At 35.2% G+C, this 23603-nt stretch overlaps 1 protein-coding gene and 1 pseudogene across 1 annotated transcript in view; one reads left to right on the top strand and one right to left on the bottom strand.

Moving 5' to 3' along the window:
* The window catches only part of LOC120142892 (bidirectional sugar transporter SWEET15-like), a 40291-nt gene extending 38333 nt beyond the window's left edge, over positions 1-1958 (bottom strand). The window contains exon 1 of the mRNA XM_039157367.1: positions 1788-1958. Coding sequence (XP_039013298.1) covers positions 1788-1958 — 171 coding nt within the window. The remainder of the gene's footprint in view (positions 1-1787) is intronic.
* An 8607-nt stretch (positions 1959-10565) lies between these two features.
* On the top strand, positions 10566-12862 carry LOC120142764 (annotated as a pseudogene).
* Positions 12863-23603: the final 10741 nt, after the last annotated feature.

Below are 23603 nucleotides of genomic sequence, written 5' to 3'. Positions count from 1 at the left end.
TCCCTGGTCATATCTTTTATATCTCTTTATAGAAATATGACACTTTGACACTGACTAACGATAGATACATCATCTACTGCAACTCTCATTTTAAATGAGAAAGAGTGAAACTTCTTTTTTTTTCATTTTTTTATAAAGATGAACAGCTTGCATATATTATACACAGCTTAATCCTATTATGGTTGGATCTTTCATTTCTATAACTGAGAATTCTATAATTAATTTTTTTTGGGGTAAAGAAACGACTAGTAGCCCGAATTAAACATCCCCCGAGCTTCGCAGGTCCTCTTCAACCAGCGTGATCACATCCCCCGGCGCGACCTGAAACTTAACGCACTCATACGTATCCCTTCATGCCAACTTTGCTATACCATCCGCGACTTGATTCCCCAATCACATCACATGATGGAAGCACACCTCCCAATCCTTCTTTAACAAATCCGCAACATAAGCCAAACTTGTAACCCTGTACGGACCATCCTTAGCAATTTGAATCATCCTCAACACCTCAGTGCTGTCAACCTCAACGATCACTCGGCGACAGCCCAACTCCCAAGCACATAACAACCCGACGTAGATGCCTCAAAGCTTTGCTTCCGCAACAGAACATATACCGATGAACTTAGTGAACCCCATTTTCCAAATACCTTCATGATTTCGAATAACACCTCCACAAGAAGAGCTACTGGAGCTACGATGGCGAGCCCCGTCAGAATTTATTTTCATCTACCAACCGGTGGCCGTTTCCACTAGTTATTTTCTAACGCCAATGCCCTGGTCGTCTCCAATAACTGACGGCTCTTCACCAAATAGAACGAGCGTCTATACCATCCAAAGTAAACGTCATCGAGTTGCGATGCAACCATATGTTCCACTATTGTTCCGAACTGTTATTTTTATATCATCTATATTCATTTAATGAAATATTCAAAATTTATAAATTTTATTATAATTTTTATTCTTTTTTTTTAATAAAATTCTCAGTCGACTAATATTAACAGTTAGGCCTACAACATGTACTAATGGGTCTGGATATAACTGATCCAACTGTTTCATTTGTGGTTCAAAACGTGATCCAACATATATTTTAACAACACATAACTTGGATTTATATCTATATTTTTATTATAATTATTAATCATTTATAACTACTCAAAATTATTTTTACTTTATATTTTATTAACTTTCACCTTTTTACTAGCTATTATTTATTTTTATAGCTTAAAGTAATTAGAATTTACAATAAGATTATACAAAATGGACAGTTTAAAATGAGAATAAATTGAGATTCATATAAAAATGGAATTTTAAGAGGTGAGAAATGTCCATCCCATAATATAATCTTGTAATATTAAATCTGAATTAATTGATTAACCTTATAAAATAATAGAATTAATAATGTATTTAAATCGAATACAACCTAATATGAACATGAAGGAGGAAAAGTCAAAATACAATTGGTTAATATAAAATTTTAATTTTAATTACAATCAGTTAACCGAAAAGTTTATTAAGCGTGTAACTCTTTAGAGCAAATTGACAAATAATTTAAGTTGAAATCGAAAATATAACTCGGTTATAGTCAACATTATTATCAATTACGCAACATTTTAGGTTAAAATTCAACGTAACGTAATATTTTCAGTTATAATCGAAATTATTATTAATTATAAATATTTTTAGATTAAACAATATAACATTTTAAGATGAAATACATAGCGTCTTTACCCAAAAATCATACTAATAGTAAATAATTACCTGTCATGCACCGTTTCTCCAAATTTTACCGATCTGCCACCATTTCTTACAGTTGGACGAAAAGCGCGGATTGGGAAGTGTGCTTTCCTAGGGTTATGTCCGAACTGGTACCACGGTGGAAAGGCATAACTCACAAAGCGCGCCTTCACGGGAAATCTGACACGTAGGGGAAGGCGCAGATCTTGAGGCACGTATCCCATCAATACCCCTTTAATATTGCCCAACCGTCTGTCCCCATATCTTTAATTATCATCAACCCCCTTTAATACCGCCCCTCCCCCTCCCCTATAAATATCCTCTCTCATACAACCCTCAAATCATACCAAAAAATTTTCTTTTTCATTTTATCAATCCTTCTATCAAGTTTTAAATAGGTTTTATTATCGTTTTTAAGGTATTTTTTATTATGTTATAATTATTTAATAGTTTATTATTTTATTATATTTTACTATATTATTTTTTTTTTGCTTTTCGCTGTTATAAAATGGAATGTGGGTTGTTGCGTTTAGATGAGAATCATATCTCGAGTCTTTTTGTCGATATGGTAACAATTTTAAATTTTTTTATTTTAATTATTGTGAATTTTTTATTTATTTATTTTAGTATTAATTATATTTTAATTTGTAAACTATTTATTTAATTAGGGGAATGACCGTATATTAGATCCATTTATTCGTAACGCTAAGTTAGAGATACCGAGTCGTGTCTGGTTGTATTTAACCGAGGTTGGATTCGGTTACATAGAGAAATATGAAGGACATTGTAACCTTAAACTCAATCTTATTTTTGTACTGATTAAGAGGTAGAGACCAGAGACATACACATTCCATTTTCTATATGGGGATGCACTATACGTTGGAGGATACTTTTATAAATTTGGGGCTTCCTGTAGATACGGATGTTATTTTTGGTGTGGCGGATAGTCATTGTCATTCCTTGTGCGAGGAGTATCTTGGAGGTATCCCTCCTAATTTTAAAGGTGGTCGAATACAATTATCATGGTTGCTATAAATTTTCAACATTTAAGTAAAGATTGTTCCTCGGAACAAGTTAAAATATTTTCTTAGGCTTGCATATTAGAACTTCTAGAATGAATCTTGATGTCCGAAAAATCTCGCAACCAAGTTCATTGTATGTAGTTGTGTCATCTCAAAGGTTTTTGCGTTGCCGGCTTACCTAGTTGGGACTCCACAATTTTGGCATTTCTATATAGAGAAATGTGTCAGACAACTGATTATCGAAAAAATGCTATCGATGAATGATTCCTTCTTCTCCAATCATGGGTGTGGTATCACATGCCCTTTTTACATCCGGTTGTGAATATCTTGTTGGTCTTCCCGTTATTGTTGAGGTGATTTCAATACTAAGTTCGTATATAAATAATATTTTTGAGTATACAAAGAAATATTTTTTTACATTGAATAAGTGGTCATGTACAAGGAAAAAACATTGTGATATAGCAGACGAATTGGAAGAAATTCGACTATTCATTGATCAGAATACTAATACAAAGGTATATATTTGTATTTTATTATTAACTTTAATTATCGTTATATAATTAGAATATTATTTTTATAAGAATTATATATATATATTTTAGTTTCAATGAGCTTTTTATTCTATTGAAGAAATGAGGATTTACATTCCACCTCATTTGAGTGGCTCATTAGATGTATGGATGGCGATGGTCCTTCTGATATGTTATGCCATTGTCGAGTGGCATCTTACTGATTGCGTGCTTCGCTAATTTAGCTTCGTACAATATATTCTTGAAGCACATAGGAATCTCGACAATATGCATAACGTCGATAGACGGGGCAAAAAGGATGTCAATTGGCTGATCAAGCACAACGAGTAAATAAAGATCTGGGAGGATCGACGTCGACACATTCCCTATATAAAGCTGATTTATGTGGATCATTATTTGATTGTGGCTGATTATTATCAATGGTTTAACACGAACGTGGATCTATTCCTATTTTCGGAGGAAGTACGAGGTGAGAGTATTCATCGACACCGAGAAAAATGTCCACCGTCACAGCATCATCGTCCCCCGACTCATGGACGGAGAGCAGACACTTTCAGCTCGTCCTCAATTGCAACACTGGAATTATCATAACATCCACCATATACACCAGTTTACATTCCCAGCCTGTCAATATATATTGGTCCATCTTCGATTTAGAAGGCACCGCAACCAGTTCAGATGGAACCACCACGACATAGTTATGGATCCAACATGGTCTTCATATGTTGCTTATTTGGTAGGTGGTGCTACACTACAAACATAGACACCTCTGGCTCAGTATGGATCACAGTCATCGATGTTGATGTTTTTGCAGTTTTCACAGTTCTCTATGAGCGGTGGGATGGTTACTCATACACCTCCAAAGGTCATTATTCTTTAGAGGTGCTACATCGTCATCCGTCCCTAATCAACAAAATATAGCTGCTACTACTGATGATGATGATAATGAGATTGAGGAGGAAGAGCAAGTTATACAATAAACCCTCAGCAAAATAGACAGCCACCACCCTGTGTAACACATTCAAGACGCAAACATTGATATATTTTTTATTTATTTATTTTGTTTATCAGTAAATGTAATGAATTATGGACTTTTGTTTATTTATTTTAGTTTGTAAAATTTTTTTTTAATTTTATTAATGTATTATTGTTTCTATTTATTTGGTGATGTTCAAATGACATTCACTAAAAGTAAACGAAACTGAAATAACACAAACTGAGATTTTAGAAACCATAATTACATGGTGATACTCAACGGTTACGTGATGATAAAAGAGAAGGAATTTTTTTCCTATTGTGGCCTAGGTTTCTACAATGCCCACGTCTTTTGTTTTCTTAGGAAGTCTCTCGAATATCCATATCACAATGAATTTGAGTGGATTTTGGACGACCTACCTCCCTTAATAAGGATAGATATGATACAATCATAAGCCAATTCTGAACCTTGTATGGGTCTTTCTCATTGTCTATCGGGGGAAATCAAATTCATATACATTAAATACGATTAAAAGTCGGTATACGAGATCTAAAAACGATTATAGTCTTGACGTATAAGAGCAAGCTGCTATGACATTGGAGCATGGATACTTCAAAGCTTGAAAAAATCTACAGTCACACCATATGTCTTATAGATTAACTATAAACGACCTAACTTCAATCCCTTGAAGTGGTCAAGGCATTTATATGACATAAGATAATTCATGAGTTCGAGAAAAGCTTGTTACATATATTCCATTTGATATAGCACTTTTTTATAGGTCTGCAACTAATCTTGGATGATAAGCATGGTCATTTTGCACCAAGTTAGAGATTGTCCCCCCCGAGCTTGGCAAAAAGCGCTCACAAACAAAAATATGTCATTTTAACCAAAGTTGTTACTGGTAAATGGCGCTCTCTCATTAAGGTTGAATTGATAGTCTCATCCAAGTTAGTTGTCATATGTCCATATCGATATCCACCATCGTATACATTTGTCAACATTTCTTTGTTGATGAGGCTAATGTAATTGTATCATTGCTCGTTTTTTCTTCGTAAATCTTGAAGCATGGGCTCAAACGTTTGAGGTAATATTTCATAACCTACATGCTAAATGTAGTATTTACTTTTAAGTTTCCATAAAAAATGAAAATTTTATAAAATGGCAATAAGACCAGCGCTGTTGTATGGATCAGAATGTTGGGCAACCAAGAAGGATCATGTAAGGATGATAGAGGTCGTAGAAATGAGAATGCTTCGATGGATATGCGGTAGGACTCTGTGGGATATGAATACAAACTCTGCTATTAGGATGTCCTTGGGGGTGGTGCCTGTTTCCAAAAAAATTGAGGGAAGGAAGACTACGGTGGGTTGGACATGTCCTTAGGCGACTACCGTCAGATGCGGTCAGGAGGGTAGAGTCGATTATAGTCGACGGTGCCAGAAGGAGAGGACGACCAAGGCGGAAGTGGGAAGACTGCTTGAGATCTGATTTGATGGATTTAGCCCTTACCGAGGACATGACCTCTGATAGGAAAGTATGGAGACTTAAGACTAGGATAGTTGAGTAGTGTGGGTCACATCTCTAGGGTGTATCATCTCTGTCTTCTTTTAATGCCTTTGTAGTAATTTCCATGACTTCTACTTTTTATTCGTTTCTGTTATTGGTATTTATGAAGGCTTAGAACTGGGTTTGCTATCGTTTGACTTCTGTATATCATTCTCTCCACTTTTAATTTTAGTCGGGTCTTACGTTTCTGTCTATATACAGAGATTTTTTCGCAGGGATTTTTTTTGCAGGGATTACTGCCCATTACAGACACGCATATGATATTAATGATATTAATAACTGCATATGAATATTGTTCAACTATGTATTTTTGTATTTATTTATACATGCATTGCATTTTATCTATATTTTTAATTTTCTGACTGCCGGAGATCTTCCACGGAAGCTACTCTCAACCTAGCGTTGGGGGTAGCCTACTACCCTACCTCCCCCTTACCCCATTGCATATGGGAATTGGGTTTTGTTGTTGTTGTTGTTGTTGTTGATTGAGAAATGAAATTAGACATCGTGACATACCCATACGCATAAGTAATTGGCGTTCATCATTCTTCTTAAATTTTCTATGATAGTTTGCTACAATATGTGTCGGATACAATATCAATGTTAAACATGGGGAAATTGTCACATTGTACCCAAAGAGTTCATTGTTGCTTTGATCCCAGCTCCGCAGTCTGAAATGATGCAATTTTTTTCCCTCGTGACAACATGTAAGCGTAAGTTTCTAAGGAAAAAAGCCCAAGAATATGTATTTTCACCTTCAACAAGAGCAAAAACAACTGAAAGAATGTTACGATTACTATATTGGATAACTTTCAGTAGTAAAAATTGCTTGTATTTTCCATATAATAATGTCCAATCAATTTGGACCACAACTTGCAGTATTTCACAATATTAATTCACTATGGGTAAGTCCAAAAAAGTCGGTGGAATTGGCATCGATCTCGAAGCACTCGATCATTATGGTATGCATGACAAGTTTCGAAGTTAACTATTGTCTCATGATTCAGTCTGCGCACTACGTTAAACTAACTTGGTAGTTCGTTGTAAGATGAATCACACTCGTCGTGAAGTTTTTTAATGATATTCTATTTTGCCTTCCATATTTTCCTATAGGAGACGGTGTACCCATATTGAGACTGTATAGCTGAAATCAACACTGCAATAGCTATATGGGAGTTTGCTTTGACTATGGGCATGATGACTTGGCAGATAATGTCGGAGTCCAAGTTGGGATAGTCCTGGTTGATCCTTCTAGCACAACATGTATGAGGACCGTTGTATACTGTTAGTTCCTATATGTTATTTTTCATCTTCCTCTTCGACACACGAACCATCTAATTGCATTTTGTTATCACGTTGGACACAGTGGAATACATACTTTTCAGTGGTAGATTAGTCGACTATAGAGTGAACATAATTATGAATATTGTAATTCTTAATTACAATCATCGCTTTTTCTTTGGATGGAACCTTCATTCTGATATGTAACTCACCATCATTTATTAATGAGTTAAATTCTTAGTTACCAACATTAGGCATATTCGTAAATTATGGCCCCATATTGCATCATAGTAAGCTTCATACATGTGTTTTGAGGGTTCGGCGTGTACCGTATTTGTAGGAACTGCATCTTCATAGGAGTCCATATTGAACTATGGTGATTCTGGCTCAACGTATAGTCCAGTCTCAACACTATCTGCACTTGGCTTATAAAGAGGTTCTTTTGGTGGAGATGAGGGTTCATCCGTGATATCGATATTTAGGTCAAACAAGCTAGTATTTGAATGTCTTCCTCTTAAACTTGAAGGCATCGTGTCATACGAGTTTTGAACTGAATATTGTGTCGCAAGAATCTCCACATTGAAGTTAAAGAAGCTTGCAATCAAATGCCTCCCTTGGAACTTGAAGGCATCATGTCAAATAAGTATTGAATAGATTATTGTGTCGAGGTCATCTCGATATTCAAGTCAAAAAAAATTAACAGATGAATTTCTTTCCTTTGAACTGGAAGCGATGTTTCTATATAGATTATTCATAGAGTCACCTCGATACAGATCGTAACAAGTTACTGATGAATGTCTCCCCATTGAACTTGATGGAATGGTATCAAGATGCAGATTTGCCATTAACGAGGTAAAATCATTACACATTACTTGAGTTAAACTGTCAACTTGATTAGTTGTTGAGTCAGCCCATAGTGAGAGCATAATGGCATACCACGAATCACAGACACTTCAACAAAATATGGCATACATTTGTGTAACAGCGTCTGAATTTTGATTCTGAGCATCAACCATCATAGCAACATCGTCATCGTTAGAGAGTACAAACATTGTATAAGTTAACGAGAATAATGCAGTCAGAAATCTGTACTGAAGTGAGGACAATTTTCTAGTACTCTCAACATGAACCTTCCTTGAAATTTTAGTGATCAACTCCTCAAGAGTGATATTTCTTTTGAAGGATAAGGTGACAAAATGATTTGATGCGAAGACAACGCCGGTTTCATCTTCCCGAATTTCTCCATCATAGTAAACAATAGCTTAAATATGCTTCATTTTGAGAGTTTGAAAGATTGAAAGTTTTACATCTACAGAAACAAATAATTGTTTCTAATATAAGATCATTCTCCTAATTAAATAAATAGTATACGAATTAAACTATAAAATAATACTAAAAACATTAAAAAATATTCACAATAATATAAATAACACAATTTAATATTGTTACTGTATTGACAAAATATATAGAGATATGATCTCGCCTTCCATTTGACAACTGCAAAAAATAATAAAAAATAATTAGTACAATAAAATTTGATCAAATAATTAAATATGAAATAAATATAATATAATAAAAATAGTTTGACATCTTTTAAAAACTGTAACAAAATCTACTTAGCTTTATAGAGGAAATTAATAGAATGAAGTATGTGAAAGTAATTTTGGTGTGATTTGATATTTGGATTCGGGGAGGTATTTATATGGGGAGGGGGATGGGTAATTGGTCGGGAGAATTGGATGGTGGAGGCAATAATTGAAGGGAAATAATGGAATGCGCGTCTCATGATCCGCGCCTTCTCCATGTGTCAGATTTCCTCGCGAAGACGTATTTCATGAGTTGCGCCTTTCCACCGTAATACCATCTCGGACGTAACCCTAGGAAGGCACACTTTTTTATATGAGTCTTTCGTCCATCTGTCAGAAAGGATTATAAATCGATAATATTTAGAAAAACGATATTTAATAGGTAATTATTTATTGTTAGGGTGCTTTGGGTAAAACCGTCGAAATACAGGGGATGCTTTGGATTGGTTGGAAAAGCTTTTGTAAAAGCAAACAAGAATGGGGAAAAGATCTCAAAAGCTTCACGCATTGCCACCTTTCACACCTCCCTATATGCGACCAAACATTATCATACTACTTCTCCCCTTCTTTTCTTTTTGTAACTTTTAAAAATTAAATGATGTGTTTTTTTATTTTATTTTATTAGTTATTTTTATTTTTAAAATTTTATCTTGATTAATCTTAATTGATTGTGATTATATATTTGGTTTTAGTGGTGAGTCTCTCATCAAATTTTTTATATATATAAAAACTCAAACCTAAGATATTACTTAAATGATATCAAGCTGTTTACTACTTGAACTAATCCTGTTAATTTTTTATTGGATGTATAATACATGAATTTTAATATGATTAATTATATGTATAATTTTAATTTAATTATATATTTTTTTGAGGAGATAAGGGTTGCAAGCTCCGGCTAGCTTAGATTTTTGGGCCTCGAAGCCATTGTTTTTCTTGAGCCCCATTTAGCATTTGTTGATGTTCTTGAATAAAAGTTCTTCAATACTTTTTTAACTTTGTGAATCTATTAAGCAAAACAAAAATAATATACAATAATTATTGTTTAAGAAAATACCAAGATAATACAAAATTGATATTTAACAAATTTATAGGAAATTAGAAAAGAAAAACCCTTAAAAATTGACTTGCATTTAAAAGTTGATACATTTATTCATAATTGATTAATTGAATGCCCTAGCTTAAGTTTTTAAATATGATGATCCAATTACAAACTTAATAATATAGAGTAAAAAGTGCTGTCCTTTACCCTTTTTTAATTATTTTTTTATTGATTTTGCAAAAAATATGAATTACATTAACAAAAAAGGAGAAAGGGTAAACTACATGTATACTATCTAAATTATTATTTTTTGTTTCGTTTTAGTATTCAAACTTTATTTTTTTTAAAATCATATATAAGGTTTAGTTTATGTCTCAATTGGTACCCATCGATGAAAAATCAACAAAAACTAATAACATAACATTTTTCGATAATGATGTAATAGTATTTTATGGCGACATATTAAATATAAACTAAATATTATGTATGATTTTGAAAAAACATAAAGTTTGAGTATCAAAATAGAACATATATAATAATTTAGATACTAAATTTGTAGTTTACCCAAGGAGAAAAAACCCAAACCATATCGCACAAACTCCCAGCCACTGCCAAAAGCAGTATGATCTATTATTACCTGCCAGCTAACCCCTCTAACTTAACCAACGGTCAGGATCCTCCCATTGTACTCGCTCACTCACACGCACTTCGATGTCTTGCTTTCGGCCTCGTGATACCGATGCCCTCCGCCTGCGTGGCGCACCAAGACCCCACCTTTCCCCTCCACACGCATTTCATCTCCTGTTTTCTCTAAGGCGGGAATGCAAAACAAGGGGAAGCTCGGCCCCTAATTTAGTAGCATTGGAGTGAACAAGATAACAAAAACAAAGCTGTCCTTTTCTTGCACAGGTTTTGGTTATAATTGAACTAGCGGAAAATGGAAACAGTTAGTGCTCTATTCGTTTCGTTATGATACTTTGAACCCCATCACTTATTTATCAAGAAAATCGAAAGAAAAAAAGAAACTTGTAGTAGTTGTGTCATGGTCTGACAGAGGGAGAAATTAAATCTGGGATTCATTTTACTTTTCCTGCTGGTTTTAATATCTGAACGAAAAAAGCATATTTTTTCTCAGTCAAATGTGGGTATCTTATCCGTTGCTGAAGTTGAGAACAAAAATTTTCTTTTTATTTTTTGTTTGAAATGTGCAGATTCGATTCGTTTGGTGTTGCAGGTGAATGAACAATTAAAACTCAGAGACAAATTGATTCTTTAGGTTGAAAACAGAGAAAAATTCGATTTTTTTTATCTGTTACTCTCACCGCACCAAGTTCGAATTCCTCTGGAGGGTTTCTTGTCATTTATGTACAAAAAAGTTGGACACTAAAGAAAAGCCAAGTCCAGTTTTGAAATAGAAAAAAAATGAAGCTTTTCTTAGGTATTGTGCGGGGAAAGTAAATTTAAGTTCCTTTGAGTTCCGGTCTGGTCTTTTTTTTCTGTAAGATGCTGAAGAAACGTGGAGGATTATTATGGGGTTTTGAAGCTGCTTTAAGATAAGAAAAAAGAACCGTCCGTTTATGTGTGCTTGTCTCATATTATCTGGTTAAATTTTGTTTTGATGCTCGTTGGTAGCTCCTTTTTGCTTCCATGGCGAAAATGAGAAGTTGCAGAATCAATCTGGGTTTGCTTCTGCTTCTGGTTCTATTCTTTCACCAAACAACAACTATAGACTGCAAAGTGCGATTCATTAGACGACTCTCTTCTCAGCCTCAAGGCTTCAAGATTGGACTCAAAAGGGTGATTCTCAGCATTGTGCTGGGAATTCTAACTGGATTGATTGGAGCTCTTCTGTTTGCTTTACTAATCAAAAGTGTTCTTCAGTACATCAATCAAACCCCATTCCTCAAAGGTCCAGTTATTCTCCCCCAAGATATCTTCCAAGACTCTTCATTCAGCCCTTGCAAATGAGAACCAGTTGTTGGGGTCAAGCTCCAATGGGAAGTACTACAAAACGGCACTCGACAACGGTCTCACCGTCGCCGTCAAAGTGCTCGAGCCCTTCGTCATCGGCTCGCCGAAGACGCCGACCAAGTCGGTGAAGAGGAGGATACAACATGAGCTTGAGGTCTTGCTGGCTTGAGACACAGGCATTTGAGGAGCTTAAGGGCATATGTCCGTGAATCTAATAGGTTTTCTTTGGTTATGATTATATGCCAATGGGGAGCCTTGAGGATGCCATGAATGGTGTAAGGGAAAACCACCTGCAGCTTAGATGGGATGTCAGGCTTAGGATTGCTGTGGGGGTGATTAAGGGTCTTCAATATCTTCACTTCACTTGTGACCCTCAGATTTTGCACTACAATTTGAAACCCACAAATGTGATGTTGGATGCCGAGTACGAACCGAGGCTGGCCGATTGCGGATTGGCTAAGCTCATGGCTAACATCGATCGGGCAACTTCGGGTTATTGTGCTCCTGAGTGTGTCCAGAACTGCAGGTACTCCAAGTATTCGATGTTCAAGCTTAATGCATATGATTTGTATCTGGTTTCTGGCAATCGGTAATAGAATTCTTAGGCTTGTTAATAATCTAGATTTTGTTGTAGAATCCTAGGTTGACATGTTGAAGTAAAATGGAAGCCTCTATGTTCTGTTACCTTAGCATCAATGATTATTGATTCTATTCCTAATCTGTGAGGCACTTGTCGAATTAAACCAGATTGCTTGTTCTAACACAAGATGGATGATTTCGATTCCAACAGGTATACCGATAAGAGCGATATCTATAGCTTCGGGATGATATTGGGGTTCTATTGACCGGTACATATCCCACCGATCCCTTTTTCCGGGAAGCGGCCAGCGGAGGGAGTCTAGGACAGTGGCTCCGGCATTTGCAGCAGGCAGGGGAGTCGCGTGAAGCTTTGGATAAAAGTATTTCGGGGAAGAAGTAGAGGAAGACGAAATGCTGATGGCAGCGAGAATTGCCATTGTCTGCCTATCGGATTTGCCTGCCGATAGGCCTTCGAGTGATGAGCTTGTAACCATGTTAACCCAGCTGCATAGTTTCTGATGCAAATGTAAATATAAATATATCCAAGCCTTTGAGAATTGTAGGAATTGGACTCAACCATTTTGCAACAAGTTAAAGAGACCAAAAACGTTGCTCTTTGTGCTTGATCGACTCCAGAACATTCTGTTAATGCACCCATTATGCAGATATAATTGTTCGAATCTTACAACTAAGATCACTCATTTCCAATATCATAATTTGAGCTTGCAGCATTGCATGCATGGATGATTCTTATAAATGAAGATTGATGATGAAAGGATTCCATAGTACATGCATTGACTATTTGATATGATAACCATGGGAGACATATCTGCATTATTGTGTTCTTAGAACAACTAATCATGGTGGGGTTTTTTCTTTCTTGTCGTTTTGTTGGGAAACCCTTTTTGAAAATCACGGATGCTTTTGCAATAAAATCAACTTGTTATCCAAGGCGCCATATATGCATGACTTTGAAATGAAGATTTGGACTCGACCTTATTTTCATGCCAATCTTGAACTCGAACATTTGGTTGAATAGAATTTTGGGGAAAGTACAATTAAAAAGGGTTATGGAGGTTAGGTAAGATATTGACTTTGTTTGCAGTGATAAGAGACTCTATTCTACTTTGGGCAGGTCTGCATGCAATAGCAGTCGATGTAAATTAAATATAGTTTATCTATGCTTTCAGCTTCTAAATCATTCATATTTTTCAGCTTCTAAATATTATTAAATATAATTAGGAATTTATTTAAAGTTTGAACTTATTCACTGTCTTGTTTCATTTACGAGTTTAGATTAGATTAATCAACATTTTCGGTGGAAATTGTTCGGGAAATCATTCAGAAAGGTGTCATCAAGCATAGAGAGCTTGAATAAAGTAAGAGAAAAAGAATGTGGTGGGGAGATTGAGAAGGGAGTCATGCACATGCTGTTGCAGGCCTCAAATGTTGGAAGTGATGTGATTTGATGGAATGGGATGGGATGATTTGGGATGGTAAATCACACAGTTCAAGCTCTGTCCCTTACAGCTGTGTATTCATCCTCACTCATATCAAATGCTATATATATATATATATATATATATTCTAGTCTTGCATAATTCACATCTGAATCCACTGCCCTTGTTTCTTCAATATTAAAATGTTTCTCAAAGAATATTAGGCCGATAAGCTTTAGCTTTTGTAAAAGTAATTTCTTTAAAGAAAAAAAAGCAAAACTTTAATTTACTGAACTGAGAATTACGCATGTAAACGAATTCAACACACACGAATGGAAGTATGTTTATGTTCGTTCATTTAATAAATAAACGAACATAAACGAACACGAACATAAACGAATAAATTTTTTTTGTTCATGTTCGTCTATTAAGGAATATAGCTTGTTCATGTTCGTTCATTAAAAATAAACGAACATAAACGAACACGAACATAAATAAACAAAATAAACGTTGGAGACCCCTTCCATTGTTCTTTTATGAAAAATAGTCGACAATGTAAATCAACCAAATACAGTGATAAATAGCGTAAGTGCTGATTAGCAGTGATGAAATGTCTAAAGATATCAGATATTTCGATCGATCTTTTAAAAATATTAAATGATTCACGCGACTTTAATTTAATGTTATAACATTTATCTTAGTAGTCCATGATTACATATGAACAATCATTTTCCACTACGTTATTCTAATAAATTCGTCGACTAAAAGTTTTGTGACATCAATGTCAGACTTTAGTGAGATTTGTTAATAATAATCATTTCCATTGGCAGAGTAGAAAATTTAACAGCATGAAGATTTTACAAGACAATAACATAGATCCGAAATCCCTCCGATCCTACATATCTAACTGATATTATTGCTAAACCACCATTTAAAATTTTAACGTATCTAAAGTCTATTCCACAACTAAATGTCACACAAGAACTATGAAAACAAAAGTTCATTGTCAAAGTGTATTTTCTACTTATTAATGGGTTCTTCCTGGAAAACCCATTACTCCCGGTATTACACTCTTTTTCAGAAATTACGTAGAAACATTTGTTTTATTTTTTGGCAAATTCTATATATTTTTCTCTTTACTGATTCTCATATACTTCTGATTGTTACTTTTATCTTCTCATCTATTTCTAGAAAGAAGTATGATGTTTTCTTGAGTTTTAGATGTGAAGATACCCACAATAACTTTACATATCAACTATTAAGCCAAATAAAACAGAGAAAGAGACGAAAACAGACCTGTAAAACTTCAAATTGTACTATAATATAACTTGTTTTGAAGCTTTCACAGATCGTCTCCACTCTCCAGTGAACACTAGGGTTTGGGAAAAAAGGGAGAAAATGAATATGGGTGCGAGGTGCCTCACGGGTTAACATATTGGATTTAATCTCCAGATAAAATTAGGTTAATTATAGAGTTGGTCATTAGAATATCATATTAATTAATATTTTTAAGATACTTATAAATTTGTCACCAAAATTGATTTAAGAAGATTGGGTTAAACATAAATGAACGAATATAAACGAACATAACTGAACGTTCACGAACGTAAATGAACGAACGAGACCTATGTTCATGTTCATTCATTTAATTAAACGAACACAAAATCTTGTTCATGTTCGTTCATTTAATAAATAAACGCACATAAACGAACTTCCCGCCGCACGGTTCATGAACGGTTCGATGAACGTTCAGTTCATTTACAGGTAATTTAATTGTTGCTGACAGTGTTTTTAAGGATAGTTTTTTTTATATCGCAGCTTTAATATACTGCTAATAAAATGTCATATCAAAAATGTTAATATTTTTTTAATATTTTCTATAAAACGATACTTAAAATATTATTTTTTAACAAAAATGTTAATTTCGCTATCTAATTTTTGTTAGAAAAAATAATATTTTAGGTAGCGCCTAATATTAACATTTCCTGTAAAAAAATGATGTTTTAGTTAGTATTTTACCGAAAATATTAAAAGATATTAACGTTTTCAGTAGCGCTTTTCCTTTATAGTATATTAATGTTGCCGTACCTTAGACATTCCCTATTTTTAAAAGCAGAATTAATGGTAGCTTTTCCAAGTGGTACTATGTACTCGTAAAATAACCATGTACTTAGGGTGTAAATTATAGAATAAATAAGATTATATTTGTGTTATTTATTTATTTTTAAGGTATTTATCAAAATACTTGTTTAACGTTCATGAATATATTTTTTACACTCTCTTTTTATTCTTTTATTTGTCATCAAAATTATTTATGAAATTATATTATTAATTCTTAAGCTCCTTAGATTTTTTAGTTGAATTCTAAAATTCATCATGTGTTCAATTTAATCTCAACCTACATCGATATTTAAAATATAAAAAAACTAAAAAAGAGGAGAAATGAATAAACAAGCTTATTAACGAGTCAATAAACAAATTTGTTCATAAACATGTAGACACTCATTTTCATCCATATTTTTTATTTTTATTTTATACATATATATCTATATATTATATAATATAGTTTTTAAAACCCCATTCTGAAATACATATATATAGTTTTTAAAATAATTTTTGAAATTATATATTATATGATTTAAAAATTTATTTACTTGTTATTATTATTAATATTTTTATTTATTTTTATTTTTTGTAGGCCCCATACACTACCCACCATTATCTCCACCACTTTCACCACAAATCACGTGGGTTTTGTTTTTTCATGGGAGTTGTGGACCACTCCTCCCTGAAGCTCATTGCTCTCCACTTTCAATGACTTTTAGCATTTTTTTTAATTTAAAAGGGGACCTGCACGAAGGAAAGAGGGGGGGGGAATCTGAAAGAAGTATCGGATGAACAATCTATCAACTTCAATGATTTCTTCATCTTTCTCTGTTTTCTTGGTTCCAACCAGTTTCAATTCAAGAACCCCATAATGTTTCGGTTCCACTAAAAAGACGTATAGTTAAATGTATAGCCACTCCTCAAGAACAACAGACTGCTTACAAGACAAAGTTTCTCGCATACGAACATAGCCAAGCTTCAAGCTGGTTACCTGTTTCCAGAAGTTGCTAGAAGAAGGGTTGCACACTTGAAAAGTACCCGAACGCACAAGTGATTAGCCTTGGAATTGGTGATACTACTGAACCTATTCCAGAGTTATTACTTCTGCAATGGCTATGAGATCTCATGCACTGTCTATGATGGAGGGTTACAGTGGTAATAGAGCTTAACAAGGTGAAAAAGCATTGAGAGCAGTCAATTGGTCAGAGTATGAATTTACTACTGCTTGCATAACTAAACTTTTCCAACTCATTCGCATACCGTTACAGCTTAAGTTCTAGACCTTTGTTGCTGTGGTTATGTATATTGTTGCTATTATTCAGGGCATGCATGTGTACGGTTACTATAGATTAATGGGACTCACGGTTATAGATTTTATGGGCATATTGGTTCTATGATTTAGTGGGTTTATATAGATCGTACTTGTCTCTTGCTGTTGTTTCCTTCCTCATCACGGATATTTGGGCGGTTTTCACAATAATTGGTGTTCTCTTCTCCAACTTAGATTGAGAATGAATTTCAATTTCCATTACTGTGGATTGTTGACTTTTCTTATAGTTCTTTAAAGACAGTAACTTATCACTCCTATACTTTTATATTTGATCTACTTTTGTCTTTTTCATTTTAAAGTGCAATACACGGGTATTTGAATTTCTTATTTTGAAATTGCTTTATGAGATAAGCCACACTTCTCCATATTTCACGATCTAACCTTTTTTAATTTTTGTTTTGGGTAATTTCAAACGATCAAATGTAATTATTTAAAATTAAATTTTTTAAATTCTTATTTAAATTTTTTAATTTTTGTAATTAAGACAATCGATAAATTAATTGGTACCGAAAGGACGGTTCAAGGGTGCTAATCCTTCCTTGACTGTAACCGACTCCCGAATCCGATATATCTCTGGTAAAACGCAGATCAGGTAAGATGGTGTCCGACCTACCTAAACGTTTTTAAAATGGTCGATGGCGACTCTAACCCAATTCATTCAAGTCGAAGCCCAATTACGGGGCCCAACCGAAAGACGGTTGCGACAGTTTGGCGACTCTGCTGGGGAAAGGTAAGTGAGTCAGGCCAGAATTAATTTCCGGTTGTCTTTTTATGCGAAAATTGTAAATTTAAATTTAAATTTATTTATTCGGTTCCAAATATTTACCTTTGATTATTTTTTTCAAATAAATAGTTGTACTAACGTTTTTTTAATGATTTCAGATTTTTTTCAAAATTGTCATCTCTAGCTCTATACCCGAGCTCCGAACCCTTTTAAGTGGGGGTGAAAGCGACGCCTTCGTGGGAATTTATTCTCCGTATGGGCCTAGCAAGTAACCTTCGGGATTCATATACCTTATGTCTTCGTGTGAATTTATTCTCCGTATGGGCATAAGAGAATGTATCCTCTCGAGTTTAACTTAGTCCACATAAGCTTATAATGGGCTTAGGACTAAGGGTCTGGCAAGTCCAATGGGGCACCAGCAAGGAGAAACGGGTACCCTTTTTAGAACCTAAAGGAGACTATGGAGAATTAGAGCCTACCCTAAAACCTCATTTCAAACCCTATGCTGCTTTGATATATTCCTATCTTATTTTCTGTTCAAAGCATGTGAACTAGAATTTATGTGGTTAGGATTGGTTCAAAATTAACATGTGGAATAGAGATCATGTCCGGTAGGAATTATAAGCATGTGGGGTAGATATCATGTGGGGTAGGATTTCAATTTATTATTTGATTTACCTCACTAACTTTTTATTTGTCCTCTTTTATTTTGTTTTTCATTCGATCATTTAAAAGAGGTGTTGATCCACCAAAAATGTGTTTGTTAAACATGAATAATTTGCATTAATGGACAAAGGGGTTGTAATACAAGAGAGGACAGTCTACAAGTGACTATGTGTCACATTCAATCCAGAAGACGGGGTACCCGCATCGAAGAATATGTCACTTTGCTACATTGTAAAGGACTTCGAATGGACCGAAATTTACACCGAGCACACTAAAGTCAAATTTTTTGGCAAAGATTGCAGGGGGCAAGACGAGGAAAAAGTTACTAACCCGAAGATTCCTTTCGGAAAACTACGAGAATAAGATGAATTCCATAAACAAGTCGATAAGCTTCGGATGGAGGGCTTCAATGGCACTTTCGTTAGAAACAAGCTCGACAGAGAGTGAAAGTCGGAGATGCAGTCCTTCGAGGCAAACAGCTTGTCAGTTGCACATTTTAGCCAAATGAGCCGGAACGGTTCGACAGGGTTTCAACTGGTGACAGACGAAGGCAAAAACTAGTCAACATGTCAGAAGCTGTCAGGATATTTTTGTCTCTTAAAAGATAAACACTTTTGTCCCATAAGGATTATTTTTAATAACATACACATTTTTGGATCAATGCCTCGAACATTGCATGCATCATGCATTCCTGCATATTTCGCATTATTTTTCTCTTTTTTATTACATTCACATGTCTCATAAAAAATGAGAACATTTCGATCCTATGACATATAAGGAGCTTTACCAACAGTTGTTTGACGCACATGTGATGTCACCATATCCAGAGAAATCCATGAAGCCCTTGTACCCTAGGTAGTATGATGAGAACGTTCATTGTGAATATCATAGCGGTGTCTCAGGGCGCACTATCAAGAACTACTCCACATTCAAGAAAGTCGTACAGAAGATGTGTAACCATAACTGGATCGACTTCAACAACTTGGGGGCATCCAAGTGAGGAAGATCATTTCATCATTTGAGGCATTCTGTTTGAACTTGTTTTTCTCACTTTTTCAAGTTTGTAAGAACATTTATGTTATTTAATGATGACGATCAATGAATCACATTTGCAAACTTGCAATTCTTGAATATCATTTGAATTAAGAAAATGTGAATGGTTCAAAGTTACGGATCTTTGACAAAGTACATGTTTTAAAACAAGGACCTTGACCTTACCCAGAATATACCCTAAAAACCGTACCTGCTCTTACAATTAACCAATACAACCTTTTCCTTTCATAAGTACGGACAAACATGGGGCATCATTTGCATATGACAATTACTATGTTTTTATTTAAGATGTTCAATAACGATGATGGTCTTTACAATGAAAGAGTCGAGTAGGTGAATCCAGTTTAGGTCAATTGCTTGAAAATTGAACTCTAAAGATGAAATTTTGACTTTCAACAAACACCTAGGCTATAAAGGTTCTCTTGACAATCTTAAGAAATTAAAACCGTAAAGCTGAGATATTCCACTAAGGCAATTGGTTATAGAGGAAACTCGAAAGCCCTGGTCTTATGAGTAGATTACGTTCAAACCATGACATTGCTCGGACACTTGGCAATTCGGTGTTTGCTCCACTGCTTGTCAGCTGAAGACTCTGTGATGAAATGAACCCTTCAGTGAACTTGATAAAACTGATTATAATATTAAGTGGTCCCTCTAAAAGCAATTGGTTAAACGCCCCGGCTTTATGGATCCAGCTTGCCAGATAATGACAAATTAAATCAAATTTATCTGAGCAAGAAATTTTCGGTAATGTTGAACTAAGGGAGTTAAGGAACACCTGTTATAGTCGATACACACGAGTACTCAAGAATTTCATTTTTAGACGATATCTTTCGCACTGCCTTTGTTGGAGAGCCTACAAAGCTTGAACAAATGGAAGATTTCAGAGGACCGAAATAAAATGTAGTAAGTGGTCATTCTAGTTGCGTCATTATGTCCGCACCCAAATGAAATGCCAAAGCATATGTCGATATTTAAAAAAAATGACATTTGGGTTACCAAAACCTTAGAAAGGAGACCAACCTAAAGCCAACTCATCCATTTGAAACTGTCAAAGAGCTGTAACTCTGAAAGCATTAAAAGAGCTATTGATTCCTTTGATATACTCCGAACTCATGTTATAATTTGATCAATTGCAAACAATATTTTACAGAATTTTATCCTTTTCCCCCCAAAACAAGAAAAGGAGGAAAAACATTTTTACACATGACAGTCTCAAATATGAAAGGTCTGTAAGCCAAAGCTCGAGAAGCAAATGGGGCACGGTCAATTCCATGAACCAGATTGGCAGGCAAAACACAGGACTCCAATCCAAGAGATAAACATAACTCATTGTTACATGCATCTCAGACATACTTAGGTGCATCACATTCATCATTTTAGCATACATAATTTTTGCAGCTTTTAGAGTCAAGCTTCGACTTCAGGATGAAGGCTACTCGACTTGTAAGCGCCTTTAAAGAACGATGGTGGTTGCTTAACTCGGCAGTAATAAGCTACACCTCAACTGACTTGACATCTCAGAATCAATTTCAGATAGGTTCGAGAACCAGTTCAAAACAAGTCTAGTTCGACTCAAACTCAACCATGAGCAGCATGTTTCCAGTTAACACTTTCAAGCCAGATTTCAATTCCACGACGGAAGACATCCGCTCATTGGACTCAAGACAGTACAAGTTCAACTTCACGACGAAGGGACCGCTGACTGTCAACTTCTCAATTTCAGAGCCAATTTCAACTTCACAACGAAGGATATTGAACTCCAGACAACGCAAGTTCAACTTCACGACGAAGGGACCGCTGGTTGTCAATAAACAATTTCCCAATTTCAACTTCACAACGAAGGATATTGGACTCAAGACAGTACAAGTTCAACTTCACGACGAAGGGACCGCTGACTGTCAATAAACAACTTCTCAATTTCAGAGCCAATTTCAACTTCACAACGAAGGATATTGGACTCCAGACAACGCAAGTTCAACTTCACGACGAAGGTACCGCTGGTTGTCAATAAACAATTTCCCAATTTCAACTTCACAACGAAGGATATTGGACTCCAGACAACGCAAGTTCAACTTCACGACGAAGGGACCGCTGGTTGTCAATAAACAACTTCTCAATTTCAGAGCCAATTTCAACTTCACAACGAAGGATATTGGACTCCAGACAACGCAAGTTCAACTTCACGACGAAGGGACCGCTGGTTGTCAATAAACAATTTCCCAACTTCAACTTCACAACGAAGGATATTGGACTCCAGACAACGCAAGTTCAACTTCACGACGAAGGGACCGCTGGTTGTCAATAAACAACTTCTCAATTTCAGAGCCAATTTCAACTTCACAACGAAGGATATTGGACTCCAGACAACGCAAGTTCAACTTCACGACGAAGGGACCGCTGGTTGTCAATAAACAATTTCCCAATTTCAACTTCACAACGAAGGATATTGGACTCCAGACAACGCAAGTTCAACTTCACGACGAAGGGACCACTGGTTGTCAATAAACAACTTCTCAATTTCAGAACCAATTTCAACTTCACAACGAAGGATATTGGACTCCAGACAACGCAAGTTCAACTTCACGACGAAGGGACCGCTGGTTGTCAATAAATAACTTCTCAATTTCAGAGCCAATTTCAACTTCACAACGAAGGATATTGGACTCCATGCAACACAAGTTCAACTTCACAACGAAGGGACCGCTGGTTGTCAATAAACAATTTTCCAGTTCCAGAGCCAATTTCAATTTCACGGCGGAGGATATTGGACTCGGAACAATACAACTTACTCAGATTTCAACTTCACGACGAATGATATCCAATTCGAGGCTCAACTTCACAACGAGAGGCCATCCATGGTTTCAACTTCACGACGAAGGGAATCGTGCCAACCAAAGACCTTTGAGTTCGACAACGCTCAGCTCCAACGCATGTCATTTGCAGCATAGCTTAAGTCGGGAAGGGCTATCTGCCAACGAAGACCTTCTGAGTTCGATTTCATTCAGCTCGAGGGCCTATCAACCATAGGGTGGAGTCAAGAAACTACTTCCTAGTCGAATTTTTAAACCAAGGTCTTTAAACCGAGAAGAAGACCGAAGTTGACTACAATTGGGCAACAAGAAGCTGCATCCTGATTCAAATTTCGGATTACGGCTTCAATTCCAGATCATTTCAAGATGAAATCGATTTCGCGACGGAAGAATCATCCGCAAATTAATTCGACAGGGAGTTATTCTATTCCAATTTTAACTCCACTGAACGAAAATTTGTGTCTTTTTATCTTTGTCCTATTTTTCGTTTCCCGAAAAAGGACAAAGATGGGCAGCTGTAGACACTCATTTTCATCCATATTTTTTATTTTTATTTTATACATATATATCTATATCTATATATATAATATAGTTTTTAAAACCCCATTTTTGAAATACATATAATATATAGTTTTTAAAAATAATTTTTTGAAATTATATTATATGATTTTAAAACATTTATTTACTTGTTATTATTATTAATATTTTATTTATTTTATTTTTTGTAGGCCCCATACACTACCCACCATTATCTCCACCACTTTCACCACAAATCACGTGGGTTTTGTTTTTCATGGGAGTTGTGGACCACTCCTCCTGAAGCTCATTGCTCTCACTTTCAAATGACTTTTAGCATTTTTTTTAATTTAAAAGGGGACCTACACGAAGGAAAGAGGGGGGGGGAAATCTGAAAGAAGTATCGGATGAACAATCTATCAACTTCAATGATTTCTTCATCTTTCTCTGTTTTCTTGGTTCCAACCAGTTTCAATTCAAGAACCCATAATGTTTCGGTTCCACTGAAAAGACTCCGTATAGTTAAATGTATAGCCACTCCTCAAGAACAACAGACTGCTTACAAGACAAAGTTTTCTCGCAATACGAACATAGCCAAGCTTCAAGCTGGTTACCTGTTTCCAGAAGTTGCTAGAAGAAGGGTTGCACACTTGCTAAAGTACCCGA

Source organism: Hibiscus syriacus, unplaced genomic scaffold, assembly GCF_006381635.1.
Source record: "Hibiscus syriacus cultivar Baekdansim isolate YM2019G1 unplaced genomic scaffold, ASM638163v2 tig00110831_pilon, whole genome shotgun sequence".
Lineage (NCBI taxonomy): Eukaryota > Viridiplantae > Streptophyta > Magnoliopsida > Malvales > Malvaceae > Hibiscus > Hibiscus syriacus.
The sequence above is the reverse complement of the archived record's forward strand: the minus strand, read 5'-3'. Positions and strand labels throughout refer to the sequence as shown.